This window comes from Marmota marmota, unplaced genomic scaffold (genome assembly GCF_001458135.2).
Source record: "Marmota marmota marmota unplaced genomic scaffold, marMar, whole genome shotgun sequence".
Classification (NCBI taxonomy): domain Eukaryota; kingdom Metazoa; phylum Chordata; class Mammalia; order Rodentia; family Sciuridae; genus Marmota; species Marmota marmota.
In genome coordinates, this window is record NW_026000082.1 from 28,202,776 (window position 1) to 28,215,312 (window position 12,537).

The following is a 12,537-nucleotide window of genomic DNA, read 5'->3' on the forward strand; positions in this document are numbered from 1 at the left end:
ATAGGATTTCAAAGAACCAAAGTATATTTACAACTACAAACCTTTTTCAAATATTTTAGTGTCTAGAAAGAGTTCCTGTTCAGAAGTCTGAGATCCTAAAAGAAAAGCAAAGCATATAATAAAATGATTTATAAGTAAACAAAAAACAAACTGCATCTCAAATGAGATGACTATTATATACATGCACAATACCACGGAGTTCTAAGTAAACAGACTTTAGAACATAAAAACTCATTAAAATAATTAAACACTAGTGGCAAAAGCAATTAAATCATCATCACTATTAATAGTGGCTATACTTCTAGGAAGCAGTATAAAAAGTCATGGAGAGAGGAATTTTCACTTTTGATTTTATACTTTTCTGCTATATAAAATCCTTCTTTAAACCATACCCCCCAAATTTATTCAAAGATTAACAAATCTGCTTTAAGTTGTTTCCCCAAATATAATAATCCTTACTATCAAACTGAAAAAATAAATAAATAAACTTATAAATAAATGTTACATTAGCTGACCATGGTGGTGCACACTTGCAATTCTCAGTTATTCAGGAAAGCTAACATGGGAGGATGGCATGTTCAAGGACAGCCTTAGCAACCTGGCAAGCCCCTGTGTCAATATAAAAACTACAAAGAACCAGGTGGAGCACCCCTGGTTTTCAATACCCAGAAAAAAAAAAATAATAAGTTACATGAGCATACAGAACTAAACAGAACATAGTACAATCAACTCTAAAGTATGTGGAAAGTACAAAGCTAGAAGAGTCCAGTGGTGTTTTTGTTTTTTTTTTTCCTTCCAGGTTACACAGAAACATTGGGATTTTCCCTAAAATCAAAGAGAAATTATAACCCCAGATCCCCTTAGCTGAAATTCATCTCTCCTACACTGTGTTTCTAAACCATTTCATTTCATACATATTACAGTGATTATCATTATGTCTCTTGAAAATTAGTTTTTCAAGCTTTTTTTTTTTTTATCTGACTCAACTATAGACAAAGGCAAAAGTCACAGCATCTGCCCAGAGCAAAAACTTGACAAAGCTTCAATATTGATGTGAAAGGATAAGTCAATTTAAAATGAGGTATATAATCAAAAATTGTCTGAATTTCCAAACTAAATATATTACCAGAGATTAGAAGATCAAGCACAGGGACATTTGGGACATTAAATTCCATATGTGTGCATCAGAATTTTGAGATTTTAACATTAAAAAGCAAAACAACAGAAGGAACACTGGAAAAACAATAAATAAGTTTCCATCAATCTCTCAAAATATATGTGACTCAGAAACTTACTGGCAATACAACAGAAAAGTTGACAGCAATTTTTTCAAATCCTTCAGGGTTCAGAAAATCACCTAGCATTTACTATGCAAAATCAAAATCTACCACTGAATAAAAGAAAATCTTTCAAGAAAAGAGTAAGCTTATTGACTCATCAGTAATTTTGGAAAGGTCTTTGTGAAAACTCAGCTACATATTTCAAATATTATAAATGACAATTTCTCCACCTCTTTCTATATCCAAAAACCAAGGATGTGCTAATTAAGACTAGAAACCTTTCTGAAATATTATTATATTTGGTTAATATGTACTCTGGCATCAGACAGATCTGGATACAAGTTCAGGTTCCACATTTGTTGACTACACAATCAGAGCAAATCTAATATTCTATTTTTCAGGTAAGAAATCTAAAGTAAATGATACCCTCCTCACAGGGCTGTTGTAAAGATTAAAATGAAATAGACAGGAGCTGGGGGTATAGCTCAGTGGAAGAGCGCTATATCTCGCACATGTGAGGCACTGGGTTTGATCCTCAGCACCACACAAAAATAAATAAAATAAAGATATTGTATCCATTTTTTAAAAATCTTTAAAAAAATGAAATGACAATGCACATAACACAATGCTAAAGGAATGGGAAATATGGATGAATGTTACTATCATCCTTGTTCCAACCTATTAAAATAAGATTTATATATAGGCCATTTTGAGCCCAAAGGTTTTACATCTTAAGGTTCTGTTTACCCTTTATCAGCATGCTGGTTATTATATATCAGGAAGTCTTATATACAGATCATAGCTTTGAATATACAGATAAAATCAGAAAATGATCATAATTTAAGTTTAAAAATTACCTGAATTATGAGAAATTTTGTAGATTTTTTCTTTCTTTCTTTACTTTTCTTTGAAAATTTTTAGGGGGCTTAGGGGGAACCAAGTAAATCCAAGGGCACTTAATCATTGAGTCACATTGCCAGCCCTTTTTATTTTTTATTTAGAGACAGGTTCTTGCTAAGTTGCTTAGGGCCTCACTAAGTTGCTGAGGCTGGCTTTGAACTTGTGGTCCTCAGCCTCCCAAGCCACTGGGATTACAGGTGTGTGCCACCATGCCTGACTTCTTTCTTTACTTTTAAAGATTGTACCAACCTCCTTGGGATAGAGTCTTTTCCTTCTCTTCATCTTCTGCAATCATTTCTGCCATCTCAAGGAGATCAGCTTCAAATGGATGTGTAGGAAGTTTTTCCTTAATGTCTTCAATATTTTCGGGGACTTTATCTTCATTGTCCATTGAGGATGGAATAAGCATGGGGACAGGCATCTGAAAGACCATGGACAGACTGAAAAGTTTCTTATACAATAGATTTGTACTCAAAACCATTATTTACAAGATTATTTAAATATTAAAAACAATAAAGTCAAGATATTGTCACTGTTGATGATCATGTAGTCTTGACTGTTCATTTTTATAAGACTAGAACCATTAAAATAAAAGCTTAGTAAGTGCTTTTCTGAACATTCAACAAAATATGTCTGAATCCTTCAAAATAGTAATTCTATAACTCAGTTTCATTTTTGTTTTGGCATACACTCCTTGCTAACATTTTCGCACAACTATTTTCCTTAAGGATTCAGTACAGGAAAAATAAATGTTCATATTAAAAAAAAAAATAGCTGGGCTGGGGTTGTGGCTCAGCAGTAGAGTGCTCACCTAGCTCATGTGAGGTCCTGGGTTTGATCCTCAGCACCACATAAAAATAAATATACAAAATAAAAGTATTGTGTACAAATAAAAAATAAATATTTTTTTTAAATAGCTTTCTTTAAAAAAAAAAAAAAAAAAAAAAAAACCTGAGAAATAAAAAATCACAGTATTCTTTTTACTCTGGCTAGAATCCCAAGATTCTAATGCATGCAGTTCCTGATCTTTTTCTGTTTGAGTGATCTTACATCATAACACTCTCCAAGAAAGGCAGGGTATAAATAAAAGCAGTCCGCTACATACTCCAGATCCAACCAGAATCAGTTATACTTTACCAGTGAGTGAAAATTTTCTTTAGAGAGCTGTAAAATTTAAACTGAGGAAAAACACATGTTAAATTCGCCTTATCTCTACATGATTACTCACTGGAACAGGAATTCCGAAGGGGACTGGTGCATACTGAGTATAAAGATGAAGAGGTATCGGCACAAACACTGGCACAGGAACTGGCACCACAATAATCTGGGGCTGACTTGGAGTGTCTTCTAATGGAGGAAAAAATTGACAAAGGAAAAAGAAAGGAGAAATATTTTAATAAAATATCTTCTAAAAAAGGTTATGGAGATTTGTGTTTCAAAATGTTATCTCTAAGAAGATATGCTGGAGAAAAGACGTAAATACCTTCAATAAATAGTGCTGGAAAGACAAAATCCATATGCAGAAGAATGAACCTAGACTCCATATCTCTCATCACTTAAAAAAAAAAAAAAATCAACTCAAAATGGACTGAAGAATTAAATCCAACATGTGCAACTATGATTAGAAGAAACAAGAAAATACTTTAGGACACTACTTTGAGCAACATAAATAAAATGACAAATGGAAATAATTAGAAGAGTTAAGAGACAAGCCACAGACTAGCAACAAACATCTGACAAGGGATTAATGTCCAGAATGTATAAGAAATTCGAATAACAGCAAAAAAACCCCCACAAATAATCTGATTTTAAACTGGGCAAATGATCTGAACAGATATTTCTTCAAAGAATAAATAAAAATAAGGGACAAATGCTAAGGTCTGAATGTGTGTGCCCACAAGACTCCACTGTAATTAGGCTTGGCCCCCAGGTGGTACTGTTGGGAGATGGGGAAACCTTTAAGAGACAGAGTCTATTGGGAGGTCCTTAGATCATTGAAATGGACTGTGAGATGCTAGTCTCCTTGTGCTCATGGTTCAAGATGCAATTATTTGCTTGCTCCCATACATTCTCCTCCAATGCTGTCCATGCCATCAAGTAATGAGTGGGATACCCTGAGTTGATGCCAACTGGCCTTTGAACATTTAAAATTCTAAGATGAAGAAATCTATTTTCTTTTTTTTTAATATTTTTAGTTGTCAATGGACCTTTATTTATTTTTTTTAATATGGTGCTGAGAATTGAACCCAGTGCCTCACACATGCTAGGCAAGCACTCTACCACTGAGCCACAACCCCAGCCCCCAAATCTATTTTCTTTATAAGGTTAGTTGCCTTCATTTTATTTACAAAAACAAGTATGAAGAAATTCTCAACATCACTAATGATCAGGGAAACATAAATCAAAATCACAATGAGGGGCTGGGGTTGTGGCTCAGTGGCAAAGTGCTTGCCTAGCATGGGTGAGGCACTGTGTTCAATCCCCAGCACCACATAAAAACAAATAAAGGTATTGTGTCCATCTACAACAAAAAAGAAAGAACGAGTTAAAAAAAAATCACAGTGAGATATCATCTCAGAATGACTTATCAAAAAACAAAAAATAACAAATGCTAGCAATGATGTATATAAAGGGGAATTCTCCTATACTATTCATGGGAATATAAATTAATACACCTTTTATGGAAATAGTATGAAGAAACCACTGGGTGTTGTGGTGCATGCCTGTAAACCCAGAGACTTGGAAGTTTGAGGCAGGGAAACACTAGTTTGAGGACGGCCTTTGCAACTTAGTGAGATCCTGTCTCAAAATAAAAAATAGGGGCTTGAGTTGTAGCTCAGTGGTAGAGTGCTTGCCTAGCACATGTGAGGCACTGGGTTCAATCCTTGGCACCACATAAAAATAAATAAACAAAAAGGTATTGTGTCCATCTATAACTTAAAAAAATAAAAAATATAAGTAAGTAAATAAACAAAATTGGGGATGTGGTTAAGCTCCCCTGTGTTCATTTCAGGTGGGGGTGGGGGAAACATGATGAAAACATAAGGCATTTGCCTTCTCAAGTAGCCACTTGGGAAGCTAAGTACATTCTGGACATTAATCCCTTGTCAGATGAATAGTTTACAAATGTTTGTTGCTAGTCTATAGCTTGTCTCTTAACTCTTCTAATTGTTTCCATTTGTCATTTTATTTATGTTGTCTCTGCTCTTTGGACCATATTCAAAAAAATCTTTGCTCAGACTAGTGTCCTAAAGCATTTTCTGGATCCTTCTAATAGTTTCATAGCTGCATATGTTGGATTTAATTCTTCAGTCCATCTGAGTTTTTTTTTTTTTTTTTTTTTAAATGTGATGATTCTAACTCTCACTTTGGCCTGGAGGTTCAGGGCCAGCCAGGGCAACTTGGCAAAAACCAGTCTCTGAAAAACAACTGCAAAAACTAGAAATAAAACTATCATTTAGAAAGAATACAGGATTCATTCTATTATTTAACAAAAAATATCTATAGAGAATTTTCTAAGTTCCAGAAAATGTTCTAAATAATTGTAAACTCATTGATGTAGGAGAATAAGTGACAAGAAGAGAAATGCTAATAATCTGACTAGGGTTACAGGTGAGAAAGTTGTAAGGCATCAATTTTAGCATCAATTTTTAGACAAAAAATGCAGGAGACAAAAATATTTTATTTGATTAGATAGGAAGTCAGTATTAACACAATAAAAAGAAATCACTAAATTAGCCATAGTTATTTTGTGTGGTCCATGGACCAGTAGCACTGACTTTACCTGGAAGTTTATAAAAGGTGTAAATTTTTAAAATCGACTGAATGGAATCTACTTAGTGAGATTCTCAGGCAGAGCATATTAATGTTTGAGAAGCACTGGCCTATAGGACTACCTTACCGATTTAGGAATCTAAGTTTCCTTTCTAGTTTAAAAATTCTGGGACTTTTGGATGGTAGCATAAGAAAACTATGCAGACCCATTCCCTAGTGAAACAAACAAAGTAGATGAAAACTACTAAAACTCTCTAGGAAACTGCTGAAAGGGCATAATAGCAAATGAAGAAACATTTCTTCAAGAAAAACTATTAAAATGCAGTAAGAATTGTGAATCTATGATATATTCCAGCCCCTACCTGCTCTATCACCCAAGTTCAACTCAGTTCAACTTGACATAAGCTCCATTCTCAGTCACTACAGCAAGGAAGAGCAAACTTCTCTCCCCAATAAAGGATTACCAAACTCACCAGTATCGGGTAAGGATTACTAAACTCATCAGCATTTCTCACTCCTTCCAACTCAGGGCTGAAGAAACTAAATTGCTGGTGTGTGTGGCCACACTTTAGCCAACTTTCATTTACAGGATGAAGGATCTAAAATAGGAACAGGAGGCTAAAAACACTGGGGTCCTGATCACCCTCACCCTAGCTCACTTATAGAGCTGAAGTTACATGCCAGGAGAGGACAACTAATGGATTTCATAGAAGAGGCCCAGAGATTTTTTCCTATGGAGAGAGGCAGTTTATAAGGAAAGAAAACTCTTCTTCAAAAAGAAGCTTTTCTGGGCTGGGATTGTGGGTCAGTGGTAGAGTGCTCGCTTAGCATGCACGAGGCACTGGGTTCTATCCTCATCACCACATAAATATAAAGAATGAAGAGATACAAAATAAAGAGATTGTGTCCACCTAAAACTTAAAAATATATATATATATTTTTTTAAAAGAAGCTTTTCTGAAGTTCTCCCCAAGGCAACTGACTTTATTTAAAACAGTGTGACGGGCTGGGGGTATAGAGAGTTAAAAGGAAAGAGGAAAGGAAGGGTGGAAGAACAAACAAGAGTTGTGGTAGATCAAACTTGAATAGCCCCCCCCCCCCCCTTTTTTTTGGTACCAGGGATTGAACTCAGGGGCATTCAACCACTAAGGCACATCCCCAGCCCAATTTTGTATATTATTTAGAGACAGGGTCTCACTGAATTGCTTAATGACTTGCCATTGCTGAGGCTGGCTTTGAACTTGCAATCCTCTGGCCTTAGCCTCCCAAGCTTCAGGGATCACAGGCATGCGCCACCAAGCCCAGCATTAAATAGCTCCTCTTTAGAGCCTGCCTATATTACTCTAAAGCTTATTCTTATTCCTCAATACAACCATCAATAAGGAAATTAAACAAAATGTTCACAGAATGCTATTATCAATCAACTTTCTTCCCTTCGACCTAACTTGTTAAGGCCCAGGGAAAATAACTTTACTCATAGAGATGTTGTAAGAATTAAAATGGCAATATATATAAGCAACCCAAGACATTACACTGGAAAAAAATATGTACTTAAGGTAAACAGATCCCACATACCTTTCCCATAAAAAAATAAAGTCCAAGGAACATACCTGTCTGGCATTCTTTATTTTGGGTATGTGGTTTGCAGGAAGTGGCTTTAGTCTGTGTGATAGGTTTGCACAATAAAGCTTTATTCTTCAAAAGTCTTGGAGGCTGGCAAGGTGGCAGTTTCAGGGCATCTGTTTGTGTACTTGCCTAGTAAAAATTAAATCAGAAAGCAAAGAAGTGTTCAAAATATTATCATTAATTACAAGAAATATTATAATTTTAAAAGAAATACCAGGGGAGCAATATTGGCCAAATTACATTGTTATATTGTGTGTACGTACAAATATAACAACAGATCCCATCATTATGTACAACTACAGTGTACCAATAAAAAAATGTGGCAAGAGAAAAACAAAAGCAATTATTATATGGGAATTATGCAGAAGACAGAGCAGTATTTCTGAATCATTAATAGTAATCAATGAGTAATAAGTATATACTGACTCAATGTATTTAGTTACCGCTTCTGTACACCAAGAAAAATGCTAATCCTATTTTATACACTGTTGATCAGTAAAAATACTAGCTGGGTTTGAAATTAGACCTGTTATATCTTAAACAAGTTAGAATTACAGAATCATTGTTAGAGGACTTAAGTAGGAACAACAGAATCAAGTATGATCATAAAACTACTTGAATAAAGATGATATGAATTATTCCAGAAACCAGTAAACACTTTAGAAATGTCACTGTTCCAGACATGAGTTTTGTTCACTATTATTTTCTTCTTCTTTTAAGGGATATAGTAGAAAATATTAATTAGTTTAAAAACATGTATGGTTATTTACAGTATAATCTTCATGGGATAGGGTGGAGAATAAGCTACGTTTTAAAAATATTTTATTGACAATCTAAGTATGTTACACATCATCTGAAAGTCTAAAAAATAAAATGCTTAAATTCTTTTTTTTTTTAATATATATTTTTTTTTAGTTATAGTTGGACATAATACCTTTATTTCATTTATTTATTTTTATGTGGTGCTGAGGATCAAACTCAGGGCCTCCTGTGTGCAAGGCGAACGCTCTACCACTGAGCCACAACCCCAGCCCTAAAATGCCTAAATTCTGTAAAATTTAACTCTTTTTTTTTTTTTTTTAAAGGAAGTGAGACAGGGAGGGGGAGAGAGAGAGAGAGAGAATTTTAATATTTATTTATTTATTTTTAGTTATCGGCAGACACAACATCTTTGTTTGTATGTGGTGCTGAGGATCGAACCTGGGCCGCACGCATGCCAGGCGAGCGCGCTACCGCTTGAGCCACATCCCCAGCCCAAATTTAACTCTTGTACAATTAAAAAAAAAAATTTCATCAACAGCATAATTGTATCGAGCATTCAAAGAAATTATACAAAAGACCCAGTTAAATAGCCAGGAAATCCTATTCCTAAACAAAGATTAAAAGAAATGAAATTTATTTATTAAATGAGGGTAAATTAGATTGTATTGTTCTGTATTGCATAAGAACAGAAAATAAATACAGTGACAATACCAACAAAAATTTTTTGAAAACTTACATCTCCAATGATTTTTGCGGTTACCGTTGGAACTGCACCTTGATATAAATGAAAACATAAATTTAGGATCTCTTACAATTAAATATTAGTTTTAAAAGCTGATTATCTGTCTATAAGCACCAAGTCTCAAACTAAGAGCATGTTTATCTTCATTCAATTCAGTGGAAGAAACTAGCAGTTCTAAAGTAAGCATAGGATGAGAGACATGGAAATACTTTTCAGTGGCCTACTCATAGTGAGCCATTATTCCTAATATGAATGTGTCAAACATACGAAAATGATCACATAAGAGAAAGGTAGAGAATCACTGTATTTAACTCAAAAAGGCAACATAAATCCTTTCAAATCCAGCCATACCTTGTAAGACACTGTTAGAATTCACTGTGGGTTGAGCAGCAGGAGCACTTGCCAATGACACCACGTTAGCTATAACTGGAGTTGAATCTTTTCTGAGAGATGGGGGCCCTGCAGAAGCAGCTTGAACCATGGAAATACTTGCTGGTTAAAATAAAAATAGAGAAACCTCATGTAATTTATATGTTCTCACATAGAAACCAGCATCTCAAAGAGGTTAAGCAGTGCTTTCTTTTAGGTTTGAATAATTTCTGTTGGAGCAGCGTCTCTTCAGGATTAACAGGGTTTTGGATTTCTAGTTTTTAAATAATGAAACCTGAAAGTGTTCCATATTGCTTTATAAAAAAGCACCAAATACTCACACTTAAAAACCAACAATAAAAATCCCAAAAGCACTGAAAATCACAGGGTAGATTTAATGGACATTTAACATTTGAAGGATTTCTTCAGTTTATATAATAGCCTTTTATACTTCTTTTTACTTATAAAGGTACTATACAAATTAAACTATCTTTCAGGATGGAATTAGTTTTGTGTTTTTAAACCACAAAGTTTCTGAGATTAAATGGCTTAAATAGTAGTTTGTGGTATATTTAAAAGGCATGTGATTTAGGCTTTATGTCTTTTGTTATAAATAGTCTCAAATCTTTTTTTAAGGAATCAAAGTGTATTTACAAAAAACTTAACTGTCATCCTTTCCCATAAACGTAAATACTTGTAGAGTTTGATTAATCTGATATACTGAGAAATGCTTTTTTAATTAAAAAAAAAAAAAGAAAAAAACCTCATTTGCCTGGCTTTAATTTGAAATGTTTAACAAAATAGGATGTAAATGTTTTTTATAAAGCAACATTTATTTGACTACAATGAAATTTGTAGAAGAAATGTAGTTCTTGGCACTGACCAAAGACTCCACTTATTACCTGAATTGTTTTGTGAAGGTGGGTCACATACACTTTGCTGATTGCAGAACATCAAGATACAAAGCAGGTTACAAAAATGTTTTATTTCCCCTCGCCATTTTAAGGACTCACTGAGTTTACCCTGTCGTTTACAACCATCACATTTGGCCATCTGAAACCAAAATAAAAGATAATAATGAAGAAACAAACTATCTGAGGTCTGACAGAATAAAAACATCACACATATAATAAGTGAGGATATTAACTTAGAATATAAATCATGAAACTAAAGACTGTTCTAAAATGGTAAATATTTACTTATTTTATTAATGATTTTAATTTTTAATTAAAAAGCCATATTGTAAAGAGCCTCCCCCCAAAGTAGCAGTTATAAAAACAAAGTGGGCATGATGGTGCTTGCCTGTAATTACAGCAGCTTGACAGGCTGAGGTAGGAGGATCCCGAATTCAAAACCAGCTTCAGCAACTCAGCGGGAACCCTAAACAACTCAGTGAGACCCTGTCTCTAAATAAAATATTAAAAAGGGCTAGGGATGTGGCTCAGTGGTTAAGTGCGCATGGGTTCAATTCCCAGTATCAAAAAAAAATAAATAAATAAAAAACAAAGAGAAGTTTAAATTTAAATAAGGAATATCTTCCTCTGACTTCAAAATGAAAATTTATTTTATTTAAGTAATAAAAATTAGGTCTGGGGTTGTGACTCAGTGCTTGAGTGCTTTCCTGGCACATGTGAGGCACTGGGTTCAATCCTCAGCACCACATAAAAATAAATAAATAAAAGTATTGTGTCCCTCTACAACTAAAAAATATTTATAAATAAATAATAAAATTATAATTTTAAATAGGTTTATGTCTTATGACTGATGTGACTTCTACAAAAATTAAAAATGAAAAGGGATAAAATTCAATGACATTAAAGTCTTCCCTAATCTTAAAGAGTTTTAAATCATTAAGTTATTCTTCATTCTACATAAAATTTGAAAAGAGAATGATTCAAACTAAAACTCCAAAAACCTGGTAATGTGAATTATAGATTACCTGATAGAATAAAACTGTATATTTGGACATGCATTCTTCACAACAAAAATCTTCCACCTTTCCTCCCAAATTATTCTGTACTAATTTGGGAGATGTCTGTAAACAATAACTGCACATTTTACAATGACTTCCCCAGCGTTTTCCCAAGTCATGTTTGTAAAGCAGTTTGCAACCTAAAAATTAGGAAAGATAAAGTTAACATTCTGGAGAAATATTAATTATCTACATCTTTAAATTAATTTCCCTAGAACAAAGTTCTCTCACTTGGGTCCTGACCTATTAGCACATCAAGAGATCAATTAAGAGGATAAAAACTAGCATTTTTTTTTTTTTTAGTGAAAGAAGATAGAGGACAGGATTGAAAACATTACATGGCATCCCATATATGAAGTTTTATTTCATGAAATTATTTTTATTTGGGTATGTGAAAATACACTAGGTCACAATGTAAGATGTAATTCTTTTGTGCTGTGACCAAAAGATTTGAAAGCCATGGGTCTAAAAATGATAATCCTGTGAAATTTTAGGGTCAAACAAAAGAGTCATCTAAAAAATGAAAAAAAATCTACTTTGTAGTAATTTGCATATTCAGACCACTTATATTCAAAAACAGTGGCTGTTTAAAACAAAGTATAAACTAGGATGCTACTAAAATTTAAGGATTTCTATTTAGAAATTAGTATAAGAACTACAATATATTTTAGTTCCTCACCAATCTAATAATGTAAAATGTTTTCAAATCACCATCTTCTGCATTATATAAGACTTCTGACTTTGTTGTATTACCCATATAATATGAAAGACTAGATTTAAAAAGAGTGAACTATGTGCCAACCAATCAAAAAGGCTTTGGAAATAAAGAGAAGATAAAACAGCCAAATTTACATAGTAATACCTTAAATCACCAACTACTTTTAAAACAACCAACATGTGCAGTAGGTAAGATTATCTTCTGCCTTTACCTTCACTACAGAATGACTTGTCAGCACCTGAGAATCGCACAGTCTCCTTCACAATTTTCTCAATTTTACAATATTCACACATTGCCATAACATTATTTATTTTCTTATATTCGTCAGAACAATTCTTGCCACAGAACTGAAACATTTTACCCTGCAAAGAAATAATTATTAAGTACTAATTAA

The 12,537-nt window shown here is 33.5% G+C and overlaps 1 protein-coding gene across 8 annotated transcripts in view; it reads right to left on the bottom strand.

Moving 5' to 3' along the window:
• Nucleotides 1-12,537, bottom strand: part of Zmym4 (zinc finger MYM-type containing 4) — a 101,854-nt gene that overhangs the window by 25,205 nt on the left and 64,112 nt on the right. For all 8 annotated transcript variants that reach the window (XR_007352104.1, XM_015485283.2, XM_048815774.1 and 5 more), the window contains 9 exons: nucleotides 12,355-12,505; nucleotides 11,393-11,565; nucleotides 10,356-10,506; nucleotides 9,436-9,576; nucleotides 9,079-9,116; nucleotides 7,565-7,709; nucleotides 3,409-3,527; nucleotides 2,430-2,601; nucleotides 42-95 (listed from right to left, as the gene is read on the bottom strand). Coding sequence is in view for 7 of the 8 variants with exons in the window: in XM_015485283.2 (XP_015340769.2) it covers nucleotides 42-95; nucleotides 2,430-2,601; nucleotides 3,409-3,527; nucleotides 7,565-7,709; nucleotides 9,079-9,116; nucleotides 9,436-9,576; nucleotides 10,356-10,506; nucleotides 11,393-11,565; nucleotides 12,355-12,505 (1,144 nt within the window). In the remaining variant the exon portion in view is untranslated. The remainder of the gene's footprint in view (nucleotides 1-41; nucleotides 96-2,429; nucleotides 2,602-3,408; nucleotides 3,528-7,564; nucleotides 7,710-9,078; nucleotides 9,117-9,435; nucleotides 9,577-10,355; nucleotides 10,507-11,392; nucleotides 11,566-12,354; nucleotides 12,506-12,537) is intronic.